Source organism: Urtica dioica, chromosome 12 (genome assembly GCF_054948205.1).
Source record: "Urtica dioica subsp. dioica isolate 48M chromosome 12, U.dioica_male_clone48M_v1_H2, whole genome shotgun sequence".
NCBI lineage: Eukaryota > Viridiplantae > Streptophyta > Magnoliopsida > Rosales > Urticaceae > Urtica > Urtica dioica.
In genome coordinates, this window is record NC_142767.1 from 13898650 (window position 1) to 13914681 (window position 16032).

Consider the following 16032-nt stretch of genomic DNA (forward strand, 5'->3'; position numbering starts at 1 on the left):
TTATGAAGGCTGGATTAAAATTAATCGAGACAAGATTAAAAGTCGTAGTACTCTTAATTGGCTATTTTGCTATACCTAATGAAACTATGGTTATTTTGCAAAAGTCATAGTTTGAATTGGCTATTTCATATCATTTTTCCTAAAAAATACATGCAGTAATAGAAAATATCTCCCAAGCCACATCATAATATGGGGTTGTCATGGACATGATGAGAAAAAAAATACTTGTAAGCTCGCTACTATTCTAGAAATGTGTCTCTTTGTTGGATATCTCAAAAAATGAATGTTATACATTATATACTCCTGAAGATAACAAGACGTCCGTTAGTAGAATGCTCGTGTTCTTGAGGAGGATTGCATGAGTTATGCGAAACTCAGAAGCATAATTATGCTTATTGAGATGTTTGGCGAGGACGGTTTCTACCACATGTTTAAAAACTATTCTTACCCCAACTATATACCGGAATAACTAAAAGAAGTTATACCTCAAGCAATGTACGACAACCTGTTAGGTATATGTCTCATGGAAAGGCCGTTGCTGCCTTGTCTGACATAGATGAACCTATGTTACAACCAAAGAATAGCTAGTTCTCAACAACATGAACATTGAAATGCAATCGATGGGTACCAAATTAGTCTAGAAACTTGTAGACTTGCCATGAAAGGATAAAAATTGTAGGATGCAATTAGGATATAAGAAAAAGAGAAGACTAGATGAAAATGTTAAGACATTCAAAGCAAAATTTGTGGCTAATGATTATACCAAAAAAGAGATATTGTCTATGCGAATACCTCATTGCATGTCACTATGCTTAGTACATCCAAAATCTGCATATCTTAACAACAATTTTGAAGAGCACATCTATATGACCCAACCATACGAATTTATATGGAGAAAGGTCTAGAGGGAAACATTTGTGAATTGTTCGAATTCATTTAAGGATTTAAGAAGACATCATGTTTTTCAGTTTATTTTAAATCCATTATTTAAATTAATTTTATTTCTGTGTTATCTTTATACTTCTTTATCAAATTCATAATTTTATTTTTCATTTATTTTTGTAAGATTACAAATGTTAAAATGTCACATGCCAACTTAACAATCGGTCTTAGTAAAAAACGGAATACCAATTTTTGCCCAAAACAAAAAAAATAGGAAATCAATATTAAATATACATATATTTTTAAGACATATAAGAGACATAAATAACTAATACATTTCTTAATATATTTTAAATTATAAAAAATACGGAGAAGGGGTAAAATCGTCCTTTTAAAGCAATTCGACTCCTAAACAAAGTAGAATAACAATCCGAGTTGGAAATCCAAACTTGCAACCACGACCTATAAATAAGAGAAGAGAGATCACAGCCCAAAGGCACAAGAACAGCAAAAAGAGAAGAGAGAGAGAGAGAGAGAGAGAGAGAGAGAGAGAGAGTAGAAGTCTAGAAGAAGAAGAAGATGCCGAAGAACAAGGGAAAGGGAGGGAAAAACAGGAAGAAGGGAAAGAACGAGGAAGAAGAAGGGAAGAGAGAGCTGGTGTTCAAGGAGGACGGGCAGGAATACGGCAGAGTGACAAGGATGCTGGGAAACGGGCGGTGCGAGAGCCTTTGCGCGGACGGGCGAACCCGGCTGTGCCACATCAGAGGGACCCTCCACAAGAAGGTGTGGATCGCCGCAGGGGATCTGATCCTCGTCAGCCTCCGCGACTTCCAGGACGACAAGGCCGACATTCTCCTCAAATACATGGCCGACGAGGCCCGCCTCCTCTCCGCCTACGGCGAGCTTCCCGAAAACTTCGCTCTCCGCAACAACGACGACAGCGACTCCGACGCCGACTTTGACAACAACCAAGAAAGCTACGTCCAATTCCAGGACGAAGACATCGACCGCATCTGATGGATTCTTACTTTACTACGTCAATGGTGTCTCTCGAATTTCAATTAGGGTTTTAAATTACGTAATTTTTTTATTCCGAATTTAGATTAATTAATTATGTAAATATCAACAGATTCACATCAAATATATTTGCTTTTTATTTTAGTAAGATACGAAACTCTAATATCAACTTTAGAAAGAGAGTGGATTTACCAAATCTCAATACAGGCTTATCTATTATTAGTAGTTTCTCTTTCTCCGTAGACCAAAATTTCATGTGTATTTATGGAAAAATCATTATATATTTATTAAAATCAATATATATATATATATATAATGATTTTAATAAATTCCACTTTTACGATTTATATCCAAATTAATATATATATATATATATATATATTTGAAAACAATTAAATCTTGATTCTTACCTTTTATTTGAATAATTTTTAGGCCCTATAAATTTTAAATGCCATAATAATTTATTCTACTGATTTTTTTTAGTAAAATTTGATGAAATGCTTTTGAAAAATCTACGTCGAACAGCTTTCAAAACCAGTTTTAAATTTGATTATCGATTTTACACATTTTTAAAAACCGAATTTTTTTGATAACTTAAGTATGGCTTAGTCCATTTAGTAGTCCAAAAAATTCAGTTTCCGTTCTCAAAGTGGGCCAAAACAAACCCAAACCAATTTCAGCCTAATAATAGTAAGGACCAATGTCTTACAACCTTGAGATTAAGTCATTACTTCCCATGAGTAGTCATGAGTAGTGGAATGATGTTATCACGGCAACGGAACTCCTCAAAATCTACCTCCGTAGCAGCCCAATTATACTCTTGATGTGGAAATTATGCGTCCGTGTTTTGTCCATCAGATCACATCACAGCAATTGCAGAGCGACCTCTAGTTGGCATCGCCTATTCGAGCGACAGAGTCCATGATCCTGATCTCGTCGTAGGAGGTCCGGAGGGTGAGACCAAGGATTGATACGGGGTTAGGAATCAATGGAGGAACATAGGCCGCCATGGTGATGATGCACAAGTCAGTGCACAGAGTCATGCTGTTGAAGAGTCGAATCGATGAGACATTAGAGGCGGATGAGTACGTTTTTATTTTTTTATTTTTTTTTATTTTTTTTTATCGAGAATGGATGAGTACGGTTTGGGGGTGTAGTTTTTACTTTTAGTTAAAGATTTAAGAATAGAAAAAAAAAATTGGAAGAATATTGAAAGAAAAAAAAAAGGAAGAAAAGTTATGCAATCAGAGAGAAAGAGAGAGACATTCGACCTTAAAATAAATTAAATTGTTTTAATGGGCTCATATCCTAAAATTTAAGAATTTAATAACTCTTTTTTTAAACATATCTAAAGTTTAATTTTATTAATAAAAATAATTAAAAATAGTCCAAACACGCAATAAATTAATTAAAAAATAAATTAAATTAATTAATTTACTGTGGATTTGATGAGCTATTTTTTCAATAAAATAAAATTTTAACTAAAATTAAAAAAAAACTAATAAATTCACTAGCAATAAATTCTCCTATTTTTTATTTTTATTTTTATTTCTGAATCAATAAGAATAGTTTTGGTATAAAATAGTTGATCACGTGCTACATTAGACTGAAGATTATTTTAATTTTTTTTTTTCAAAATGTACTAAGATTTCAAGTGAGTTAGTTTGTTATATTTCTCTAATTTTTATTTATTTATTTATAAAAGAAGTTAACTTTTATTTATCAAAGAGATAATATCAAATATATTCTTTGAGTTTTTGTAAAACTTATTTATTTTTTCTTAATTTTAGTTGATTTTTTGCTTTTAACATTTTTAAAATAACAAATTTACTCTCCTGCTTTTGTCTTCAACATCTTATTAGAAATAAGGATATAAAAATATAAACATATCGAACTTTTTTTATTTTTTATTTTTATATCTAAATGCCCTTAAATTATTCATTATAAAAATTTAAAACCACTAATCATATAAAAGCACAATCGAAAGTACAATCGAAAGTGATTTTACTTATATTTGAGCCTCTCTTTCCTTTGACCTTGCCCTTGACTCTTCCGCATCGGCATCGTCTTCACAGTCAGAAAAGAAATCGTCTTTCCTATCAGGTATTATACGCTTAATGATTATATTCGCATCCTCTATCACATGTTATTAAACTAAGCTCTGTGTTTCTGGGTCATCCGATAATCGACCTTCCGATTTCTGGGTCTCCATAGCTAATCGAGCACCGCAGAGAGATGGGAAGCGCGAGCGCCGAGAAGCTCCGATTCTGCATCGACAGAGGAGGCACTTTCACCGACGTCTACGCCGAAATCCCGGGCCGGTCGGAGGGTCGAGTCCTGAAGCTCCTCTCCGTCGACCCCTCGAACTACGACGACGCTCCGGTGGAGGGAATCAAGAGAATCCTGGAAGAGTTCACCGGGGAAGAAATCCCGAGGGGTTCGAGGATCCCAACGGACAAGATAGAGTGGATTCGGATGGGCACGACCGTGGCGACGAACGCGCTTCTGGAGAGGAAAGGCGAGAGGATCGCTCTCTGCGTCACCCGAGGCTTCCGCGACTTGCTCCAGATCGGAAACCAGGCTCGTCCCAGCATTTTCGACCTCACCGTGTCCAAGCCCTCCAATCTCTACGAGGACGTCGTGGAGGTCGACGAGCGGGTCGTGCTCGTCCAGGACGAGAAAGACTCAGACTCGACGGTGAAGGGCGTCTCGGGCGAGCTCGTGAGAGTGTCGAAGCCGCTCGACGAAGAGGCCTTGAGGCCTTCGCTGCAAGGGCTGTTGGACCGCGGGATCGCTTGCCTCGCCGTGGTGCTTATGCATTCGTACACATACCCACACCACGAGCTCGCCGTCGAGAGGCTCGCCGCGGGAATGGGGTTCAGACACGTGTCGCTGTCCTCGGCGCTGACTCCGATGGTCCGAGCCGTTCCCCGGGGGCTCACGGCCAGCGTGGACGCTTACCTGACACCTGTCATCAAGGAGTACTTATCCGGGTTCGTCTCCAAGTTCGACGAGGGGCTCCGAGAAGTCAACGTCCTGTTCATGCAGTCCGACGGAGGGCTCGCCCCAGAGAGCCGATTCTCGGGGCACAAGGCGGTTCTCTCGGGCCCCGCCGGCGGGGTCGTCGGGTATTCCCAGACGCTCTTCGGCGTGGAGACCGAGAAGCCTCTCATCGGGTTCGACATGGGCGGGACCTCCACGGACGTGAGCCGATACGCCGGGAGCTACGAGCAGGTCTTGGAGACCCAGATCGCCGGAGCCATAATCCAGGCGCCGCAGCTCGACATCAACACCGTCGCCGCCGGCGGCGGCTCGAAGCTCAAGTTCCAGTTCGGGGCTTTCCGGGTCGGCCCGGAGTCCGTGGGCGCGCACCCGGGCCCCGTCTGTTACAGGAAAGGCGGGGAGTTGTCGATAACCGACGCGAATCTGATCCTCGGGTTCGTGATTCCCGACTATTTCCCGTCCATCTTCGGCCCCGACGAGGACCAGCCCCTGGACGTCGAGGCGACCCGAGACGAGTTCGAGAAGCTCGCGAGGGAGATTAACTCGTACAGAAAGAGCCAAGACCCGTCCTCGAAGGACATGACCGTGGAGGAGATCGCCCTCGGGTTCGTGGAAGTCGCGAACGAGGCGATGTGCCGTCCGATCCGCCAGCTCACCGAGATGAAAGGCCACGAGACGAAAGACCACGCTCTCGCGTGCTTCGGCGGCGCGGGGCCTCAGCACGCCTGCTCGATCGCCCGCTCTCTGGGCATGACCGAAGTGCTCATCCACAGGTTCTGCGGTATCTTGAGCGCTTACGGGATGGGATTGGCCGACGTGGTCGAAGAGGCTCAGGAGCCTTACTCCGCCGTTTATCGCCGAGACTCCGTGGCCGAGGCCTCTTCGAGGGCCGTCGCTCTGTTGGGTCAGGTCAAAGAGAGGCTGCGGAGACAAGGGTTCGGAGAGGACAGCATTCGAACCGAGGTGTACCTGAACCTGAGGTACGAAGGCACGGACACTTCGATCATGGTGAAGAGAGAGGACGAGACCGCGTTCGAATTCGACGCGGAATTCCTGAGGCTGTTCCAGCAGGAATACGGGTTCAAGCTACAGAACAGGGACATCCTTATATGCGACGTCAGGGTCCGCGGCCTGGGAGTCACCAACATACTCAAGCCCAGGGCGGTACAGACTGCAGAGTCCGATTCTCCCCCGAGAACGGAAGGCCGTTACAAGGTCTACCTCGGGGACAGCTGGCGAGACGCCCCGCTTTTCAAGCTCGAGAATCTGAGCTACGGCCACGTCCTTCCCGGCCCCGCCGTGATCATGAACGGAAACAGCACCGTCGTCGTCGAGCCCGACTGCAGGGCCGTCGTGACGCGGTACGGGAACGTCAAAATCGCGCTGGAAAAGCCCGCCTCGATCGCCGCCGCGGAGGCGTCGGAGAGCGTCGCCGACGTCGTGCAGCTTTCGATATTCAACCACAGGTTCATGGGCATCGCGGAGCAGATGGGAAGGACCCTCCAGAGAACCTCCATATCCACCAACATCAAGGAGCGGCTCGACTTTTCGTGTGCCCTGTTCGGACCCGACGGAGGTCTGGTCGCCAACGCGCCCCACGTTCCGGTTCACCTGGGAGCCATGTCCAGCACCGTCCGATGGCAGATCAACCACTGGGGAGACGATCTGAGCGAAGGAGACGTTTTAGTGACCAATCACCCTTGCGCCGGAGGAAGCCATCTCCCCGACATCACCGTCATCACTCCGGTCTTCGACGACGGAAAGCTCGTGTTCTTCGTGGCGAGCCGAGGTCACCACGCCGAGATCGGCGGGATCACTCCCGGAAGCATGCCCCCGTTCTCCAAGTCGATATGGGAAGAAGGAGCCGCGATCAAAGCCTTCAAGCTCGTGGAGGACGGTGTCTTCCAAGAAGACGGGATCACGAAGCTCCTCCGGTTCCCGAGCTCCCCGGAATCCCTAAACCAGATCCCGGGGACCAGGCGGCTCCAAGACAACCTGTCGGACCTCCGGGCTCAGGTGGCCGCGAACCAGAGAGGAATCTCTCTCATCAAGGAGCTGATTCAGCAGTACGGCCTCGAGACGGTCCAGGCTTACATGACCCATGTGCAGCGAAACGCGGAAGGCGCGGTGAGGGAGATGCTGAGATCAGTCGGCTCGAGGGTCTCCTCCGAGAAGGGAATCGAGAGCGACTCGGTGACAATCGAGGAAGAGGACTCCATGGACGACGGGTCGATAATCCGTCTGAAGCTCACGATAGACTCTTCGAGAGGCGAGGCGAGGTTCGACTTCGGCGGGACGAGCCCGGAGGTGTACGGGAACTGGAACTCGCCGGAGGCGGTGACCTCGGCGGCGGTGATATACTGCCTCCGGTGCCTGGTGGACGTGGACATCCCTCTGAACCAAGGCTGCCTGGCTCCGGTGGAGATCTCGATCCCGAGAGGGTCGTTTCTGTCGCCGAGCGACAAGGCCGCGGTGGTGGGAGGGAACGTGCTGACGTCGCAGAGGATCACGGACGTGATCCTGGCCGCGTTCCGGGCCTGCGCGTGCTCGCAGGGGTGCATGAACAACCTGACGTTCGGGGACGACACGTTCGGGTACTACGAGACGATCGGGGGCGGGAGCGGGGCGGGGCCCGGGTGGTCGGGGACGAGCGGGGTCCAGTGCCACATGACCAACACGAGGATGACAGACCCGGAGATCTTCGAGCAGAGGTACCCGGTGGTGCTGCACCGCTTCGCCCTCAGGGAGGGGAGCGGGGGAGCCGGGGCCCGCCGCGGAGGGGACGGCCTCGTCAGGGAGATCGAGTTCCGGCGGCCCGTCGTCGTCAGCGTCCTCTCCGAGAGGCGCGTCCACGCCCCCAGGGGGCTCAACGGAGGGAGGAGCGGGGCCCGCGGGGAAAACTACCTCGTCACCGGGGACGACAAGAGGACCGTCTACCTCGGCGGTAAAAACACCTTCCCGGCTCGCCCCGGCGACGTTCTTCGCATCCTGACCCCCGGCGGCGGCGGCTGGGGTTCTCCGCCTTGATTTTTCTCGTGATTTGTCGTGGGCTCTTTTGTGTCTCTCGGATTTTCGGGTGTGAATATTTTTATGTTCGGAATAAATTGGAATAAGTATTCTCTTGGCAATTCTTTTTATTATTTTTTTTTTTTTAGGATGAACAATGCCTTTCCTATTATTTGCGTTATTGCTATAATCACATTTTCCTCTGCTACAGTGTTTTCTTTTTTCTGTTGAGTAAATGGAACCACAGGCTATCAGGAATTTCAGATTTCATGCAGTTAATGTTGGGTGACACAAAGCTTGCCTTTGTAGCAAGTGACTGCTCGTTCCGAGTATGTTCGTGTAATTATTTTTTATTTTTTATTATTATTCCGGAGAAGTATCGACTCTTGAGAGTAAAGACCGGATTACTATTTTGATTATTACATAGAGAACCTTAGGCTTCGGTACGATGGATTTTGGAAGGATGGATTATGATAAATGGATTTGGGAGGATGGATTGTGTTTATTTGTTGTTTGATATTAAAGAGGGAAAGATTATAAAGGATGAAATGATGGATTAATATCTATGGTGTAAGGATGTGTATCCGAGTCACAGCCTCTGAGACGAATCAGAACACGCCACGTCGGCAGGCTTATGCGTCTGGTTTATTTCGTTGTGTATAAATACCTTGTGGTACAAGTCTGTTGGTAATGTAACAATCTTTTGCGTTTTAGCTTTGAGTGATCTTGTGTAAACACTGTGAGTTCTTCTGTAACAATCAAGAGCCTGTTCTTGGTTGAGAGTTAGAGAGAGAAAGTCGCCATTGTTAGAGAGTTTTCTTCTCCGATCGATTCTCCGGCGACACTGGTGTTTGTAGATCGAAAGCTTGTAATCAGACTGCATATAGTGGATCAAGGACGCCCTAGTCATGTGCTTGGATGTAGAATCATATCGATTCGAACCAAGGATAAATCTCTGCGTTTTTTCTTCGTCTTTTCTTCGTTTCTTGTATCGCAAGCATTTCTCGCGCAATTCCTGTTTTTCGCCAAATCCGGTTAAGTATTCAATTCGATTAGCTGTTAGATCTCACAAATTGGTATCAGAGCTGAGGTGTGCGAATTGAATCTTGTGTAGGTCAAATCAATCGGATCGAATCAACCAAGTCTTCCCAGATATTCGAAGTTCCCTGATCAAGAATAAGAATGTCAAGCATGAAAGCTGAGGTTGAGAAGTTCGATGGTAAGAATGATTTTGGCCTCTGGCGAATCAAGATGGAAGCGCATCTTGGAAATCTAGGGCTTGACGAAGCTCTGAGTGGAGAATCAAAGATGGCAGAAACGCTCGCACCAGAGAAGAAAGAAGCAATCCTCAAGAAAGCCAAGAACGCTATAATCCTGAGTCTGAGTGATCAGATTCTGAGGAAGGTGATAAAGGAAAAGGCAGCTCATGCCATGTGGACCAAGTTAGAGCAACTCTACATGAAAAAATCCCTTCCCACAAGAATCTACCTGAAGCAAAAGTTCTACAGTTTCAAAATGGACGAGGACAAGTCCATGGATGACAGCGTCGATGAATTCACAAAGCTAGTCAATGATCTTGAAAGCTTGGATGTGAAAATCGACGACGAAGATCAGGCTATATTTCTTTTAAACTCCCTTCCTAAACCCTATGAACAACTTCGTGATACTTTGAAGTATGGTAGAAATAAACTATCTCTTGATGGAGTTATTTCAGCTGCTTACTCTAAAGAACAGGATCTGAAGCAACATCAGAAACCAACGAAGAATGAAGGTTTGAACGTCAGAGGAAGATCTGAGAAGCGTGAGAAGGGAAAGAAATCCAAGTCCAGATCAAAGTCAAAGACCAAGACCTTTGTTTGCTGGCACTGCAACAAAGAGGGACACGTGAGACGCAAGTGTCCAGAAAGAAAGAAAGACACACCAGATGATCGAGAAAAGGACTCAGCAAACTTGTCAGATGGCCTTGTCCACGCTGAAGTTCTGACAGTCTCAGATGAAGATCCAAGAGAGCAATGGATCTTGGACACTGGTTGTACTTTCCATATGACCCCCAGGAGAGATTGGTTGTTTGACTTTGACTCCTTAAGTGGAGGAAAAGTCTTAATGGGAAATAACCAATCCTGTAGGGTAGAAGGAACTGGCTCAATTAGACTCAAGACTGAGGATAATACCGTCAAGATTCTAAAAGAAGTCAGATACATTCCTGATCTTAAAAGAAATTTAATCTCACTTGGTGTCTTTGATAAAGCAGGTTACAACTACAGGGCTCAAGGTGGAGTCATCAAGATCCACAAAGGCATCATGATGGTTTTGAAAGGAAAGCTGATAAATGGTCTTTATGTTCTACAAGCTGAAAATGTCACAGGAGAAGCTGAACCTGTACAAAGTGAAAGTGAGGTGGACCTCTGGCACACAAGACTTGGACACATGAGCCAAAAGGGAATCCAAGAGTTGTGCAAGCAAGAGCTGATTCACATCAAAGATCCAATTAACCTAGAATTCTGTGAGAACTGTGTCCTTGGCAAGGCTCACAAGCTGAAGTTTCCAAAGGCTATCCACAGGACAAAAGGCACACTTGACTACATCCATTCAGATTTATGGGGCTCACCTCAGGTAGATTTTTCTCTTTCAAAATGCCAATATTTTATATCTTTTGTTGATGATTATTCTAGGAAATTGTGGGTTTATTTCCTGAAAACAAAAGATGAGGCTTTTGAGAGGTTTGTTAATTGGAAAACCTTGGTTGAAAATCAAACTGAGAGAAAAATAAAGAGGTTGAGAACTGATAATGGCCTGGAATTTTGTAACACTGAATTTGATGGTTTTTGTGAAAAATCTGGAATTTCAAGAAGTCATACCTGTGCTAGAACTCCCCAACAAAATGGCATTGCTGAGAGGTTTAATTATGAACAAAGTTAGATGCATGCTATCAGACTTTGGTTTGTCTAAAGTTTTTTGGGCTGAAGCTGCATCTACAGCCTGTTATCTAATTAACAGATTTCCCAACTCATCTCTTGATTTCAAAGTACCAGAAGAAGTTTGGTCTGGAAATAAACCCACATATAGTCATCTAAAACCTTTTGGCTGTATTGCTTATGTTCACATCAGTCAAGGGAAGCTTATTCCCAGGGCTAAGAAAGGTGTTTTTATTGGTTATCCTGAAGGTGTAAAAGGCTATAAAGTATGGCTGATTGATGAGAAGAAATGTGTTATCAGCAGATACACTATCTTTAATGAATCAATGTTCTATAAGTTTAACCCTGCTTCTCAGACAAGCTTTCAGCTTGATCAGAATGTCCAAAGTGCAGGTTTAGACCACATTGATGTTACAGATGATACTGAAGTTCTAGATCAAGGTGGAGCCAATGATATGGTTCATGATCAAGAAGAAGGAGAGTATCAGAATGAGGATCTACCAATGAACACTGAAACAAATCAAGAGCAGCTAAAGGACTATCAATTAGCAAGGGACAGAGCTAGAAGACAAACTGCACCTCCTGCTAGATATGCAGAAGCAGACCTAATTGCTTTTGCTCTCAATGCAGCAGAGTCCTTAAAAGATGATGAGCCAAGGAGCTACAAAGAAGCAAGAGAGTCAAGTTCTTGGAGAGAATGGAGTAAAGCTATGGATGAGGAAATGAATTCTTTGAAGAAAAACCAGACCTGGATTTTAGTCAACAAGCCTGAAAAGAAGAGAATAGTGGGATGCAAGTGGGTGTATAAACTCAAGCCAGGAATTCCAGGAGTTGAGAAGCCTAGATTCAAAGCAAGGCTTGTGGCAAAAGGTTACTCCCAAGTAGAAGGAATAGACTACCATGAAGTGTTCTCACCAGTGGTCAAGCATACTTCAATCAGAGTAATCCTAGCTGCAACTGCAATTCAAGACATGGAACTGGAGCAGCTTGATGTCAAGACAGCTTTCTTACATGGAAATTTGGAAGAAAAGGTCTTCATGCAACAACCTGAAGGTTATGAAGATGGGGATAAAGTCTGTTTCCTGAAGAAGTCCTTATATGGACTCAAACAATCCCCTAGGCAATGGTATCTTAAATTTGATGAGTTCATGAGTGACCAGGGTTTCTCGAGAAGCAAGCATGACAGCTGTGTGTACCTTACAAAGCTGAAAGATGGTCAACACTTGTATCTCCTAATCTATGTGGATGACATGCTCATAGCCTGCAAGAACAAGTCAGAGGTTTCAAAGATGAAAGCTCAGTTGAACAAGGAATTGAGATGAAGGATTTGGGAGCTGCAAGCAAGATTTTGGGCATGGAAATTACCAGAGACAGAAAAAGAAAGGTTCTGAAACTTTCTCAGTCAAACTATTTGAAGAAGGTTGTGAACCAATATGACCTTGATAGCAACAAGACAGTCTCAGTCCCTATAGGTGCTCATTTCAAGCTCAAAGCTGTTTCAAAAGAAGAGGCAGAAGATGAAGACTATCACATGAGAAATATACCCTACTCAAGCTGTGTAGGAAGTACCATGTATGCAATGATTGGTACTCGTCCTGACATAGCTCATGGTTTGAGTTTGATCAGCAGGTATATGAGTCAACCAGGAAAGACAACATTGGCAAGCTGCCAGATGGCTGATCAGATATTTGAAGGGAACTCTGAGCCATTGCCTATTTTTCAAGGGAAATGAAGAAAATGACTGCAGAGTTGAAGGGTATTGTGACTCTGATTATGCTGGTGACCTTGATAAGAGAAGGTCACTTTCAGGGTATGTTTTTACTGTTGGAGGAAATACAGTAAGTTGGAAGTGTTCTCTTCAGCATATAGTGGCACTTTCGACGACTGAGGCTGAGTATGTGTCTCTCACTGAGGCAATAAAAGAGGCTCTATGGCTAAAGGGTTTGGTCAAAGAGTTAGGACTCTCCGAGGAAGATGTGTGTGTCAATTGTGATTCACAAAATGCTATTCATCTGTCCAAGCACAATGTGTTTCATGAAAGGACAAAACACATAGACGTCAGACTTCACTTCATCAAAGACATCATCAGCGACAAGAAGGTGCTTGTGAAGAAGATTTCTACTGACGTGAACCCAGCAGACATTTTCACTAAGGTTGTTCTAGTCAGCAAATTCAGAACTGCTCTGAAGATGCTGAGACTTGAACATGAGTGAAAGCTGTGATACAGGGCTAGGGCAAATCCATCAAGGCAAGTCTGTGAAGATGGATACAAGGTGGAGATTTGTGAGGATGTGTATCCGAGTCACAGCCTCTGAGACGAATCAGAAGACGCCACGTCGGCAGGCTTATGCGTCTGGTTTATTTCGTTGTGTATAAATACCTTGTGGTACAAGTCTGTTGGTAATGTAACAATCTTTTGCGTTTTAGCGTTGAGTGATCTTGTGTAAACACTGTGAGTTCTTCTGTAACAATCAAGAGCCTGTTCTTGGTTGAGAGTTAGAGAGAGAAAGTCGCCATTGTTAGAGAGTTTTCTTCTCCGATCGATTCTCCGGCGACACTGGTGTTTGTAGATCGAAAGCTTGTAATCAGACTGCATATAGTGGATCAAGGACGCCCTAGTCCTGTTCTTGGATGTAGAATCATATCGATTCGAACCAAGGATAAATCTCTACGTTTTTTCTTCGTCTTTTCTTCGTTTCTTGTATCGCAAGCATTTCTCGCGCAATTCCTGTTTTTCGCCAAATCCGGTTAAGTATTCAATTCGATTAGCTGTTAGATCTCACATATGGGACCCACCAAAAATGACCCCCTCCCATTATGCACGGATTGAAGAAGGGAGAGCAATAAATTTTTATAAAATTACAAAACTAACCTTATGTGATTCTAAAACATCATATAACACTTTTTTGTAAAAAAATTATTAGTAAATGCCTATTTTGCTCTAGTCCATAAATTTATTTTGCTTGTTAGGATGTGATATTAATAGTTAAAATATTAATCTTTTTAACGTAAAAAAAAGTACAAGAAGTTGTTATATTTATAATTTTTGTAGGACAATTACTTTTGTTTAAATACTTTATAATAGATGCAATTTTGCATTTAATAACATTATATATATAATATAGTTATTCAGCTACGTAATTGCATGCATATGACTTTTATAATATAAATAAAGTATGTGCAAATTAAATATCAATTTGATAATATATAAGGGTATTATTGTAGTTTACCATACTAAAAATTAATCATTCTTTTTTTCTCTATTCATACCAAACAACATGGTGGATTGATATTAATCTTTCCTATCATACCAATCAACTTTTAAAAAAGTTACAATCCACTCATTTCTTTTCCTTTCTTTTCCATCTTAAACAATCCATCCACCCATATTTCCATCATTCGTACCAAACAAAGCTGGTCGCCTTTAAACTGCATTGAAAAAAAAAAAAAAACTATAAGATGAGTAACCAAACAATTCTAAGCCACTGTATTCACTACTCGTACACGTAATTCCTACGACTCAGATACTCACTTTCAAGCAATCAATACTTTATATACCTGCATATAAGATGTAATAGCCATGGAGGTCTTTGTTCCACTTCCACGTCGAGAAGCATTATTAGATAAATCTCATGTTTTCCTGATTTCTGACATCTAAATTACTTATGGGTTTTGTTTGTCTGCGATTGTATCTCCGAGGCTTGGTTAAATGAATGATTAACTTTGACCGACATGCATGATTAACTTGTCGAGATAACTCCATAGTCCATACTGTTTTAGAAAAGTACACTTTTTTTTTAATAATAAAATAATTCTATTCCATACAACCACTAATGGAGACTTTGGCAATTAATTCTATTCCAAACTAAATCGGACCCTTCAATTTAATCAAATGAAAATGTTTATGGGATTCAAACAGGTTGAGTTCTAATTGTGGAATGTCAACAAGACAGATATTGAGCACAACAATGATTTTTTTGACAATCACCTCTATAGCTGATGAGTAAATCCGAAAAAAAGAGCAAAAGACTTCAGAAGAGATCTTAGACCTGCATAAACAAAATATAACACGAATTTCATTAAGAAAGACTGAACAATGGCTGATTCGTCTTCAAACAAACAAACTCATGCACAAAAAAAAATATGAATACAAAGCAAATAAATAAAACAAATAAGCCACTTATAGAGCGCGAGTGTGTTGAGAAAATCTTGGGTGAGATCAACCTCAACAAAGTTACAAATGTGAAAGCTATAAAAGGAGTCAAGTGCGAATTTGGTTTTTTTAAAACCGAAATTATAGTCAAATTGGACATAATATTTCGTTCTTTCCATGAGCTCATGATTACTTTTCTTTTTTAGTAAATTGTTTTTGCGGTGACTCGAACCCTTCTCTTCATTTTGACGGATGAAAGTGTTTACTAATTAAGTTAGTCTCTTTTGTCAAATCCACAATTTGTTTAAAAGAAGTGATATCGGTATTTTTTCTTACGCTTATCCGACTACACCGACTACGAACATCATTTCTGTTTGTTTAAGGCATTGACAAATTGTAATTCTATATATAAGCCAATCTACAACCTAATCGTTCTTCTCTCTCTCTGACCATTGATCACATTATGATATTAAAAAAAATATTCGAATACCATTGTATATGAAATTAAGGCTTTCATAAGATTTTTACTATTTATTAAATTAGGTAATTTATAATTAAATTACATTTATTTGACTATTAAATGAGAACCCATGCATAGCCTTTCCAGTACATCTTAATTTACTCGCTTAATTTTAACTGCAATTTTTGTGGAATAAACGAGTGATGTCTACAAAAGTCATTTTTAAAAAAAGTTAAAGCAGTGGATACTTATCAAAATTTATGAACATTTTTTGCTCAAATAATTCATTTCCGTTTGAAAAGAATATGTATATATATTATAAAAAAGAGAATTTAATGTCCTACTGGTCCTGTGTTGGACATTGGTGATTAATGATGAGATTCAACGGAGGAGTCCAAACTCTAAAGATAAAATTTTAATAGATCATAGATACACTCTCTTCACGCGAATACGATACATTTTTTTCTTTTTTTTTCCGTCTTGGGAGTCTGTGTCAAGCAACGGAAAATAAATAAATAAAATAGAAGCACATGTAATTGCGCGACGACGCTGATCTCGCCTCCTCTTCAGCATGTATGATATGATTGTACATATAA

At 42.2% G+C, this 16032-nt stretch overlaps 2 protein-coding genes across 2 annotated transcripts; both read left to right on the top strand.

Moving 5' to 3' along the window:
* The first annotated feature begins 1264 nt into the window (after positions 1 to 1264).
* Positions 1265 to 2043, top strand: LOC149379339 (eukaryotic translation initiation factor 1A-like). Its single transcript, XM_089602907.1, has one exon. It carries the CDS (start codon positions 1462 to 1464, stop codon positions 1897 to 1899), a length of 438 nt encoding a protein of 145 aa, XP_089459033.1. The 5' UTR covers positions 1265 to 1461; the 3' UTR covers positions 1900 to 2043.
* Positions 2044 to 3881: 1838 nt separating this feature from the next.
* Positions 3882 to 8305, top strand: OXP1 (oxoprolinase 1). Its single transcript, XM_089602955.1, has 2 exons — positions 3882 to 4002; positions 4114 to 8305. The coding sequence occupies exon 2, from the start codon at positions 4135 to 4137 to the stop codon at positions 7927 to 7929; it is 3795 nt and encodes a 1264-aa protein (XP_089459081.1). The 5' UTR covers positions 3882 to 4002; positions 4114 to 4134; the 3' UTR covers positions 7930 to 8305.
* The last annotated feature ends 7727 nt before the right edge of the window (positions 8306 to 16032 follow it).

What these genes read in the sequence shown, in the direction of transcription:
- LOC149379339 (XM_089602907.1), top strand. Translation starts at nt 1,462, where the DNA reads ATGCCGAAGAACAAGGGAAAGGGAGGGAAAAACAGGAAGAAGGGAAAG.
- OXP1 (XM_089602955.1), top strand. Translation starts at nt 4,135, where the DNA reads ATGGGAAGCGCGAGCGCCGAGAAGCTCCGATTCTGCATCGACAGAGGA.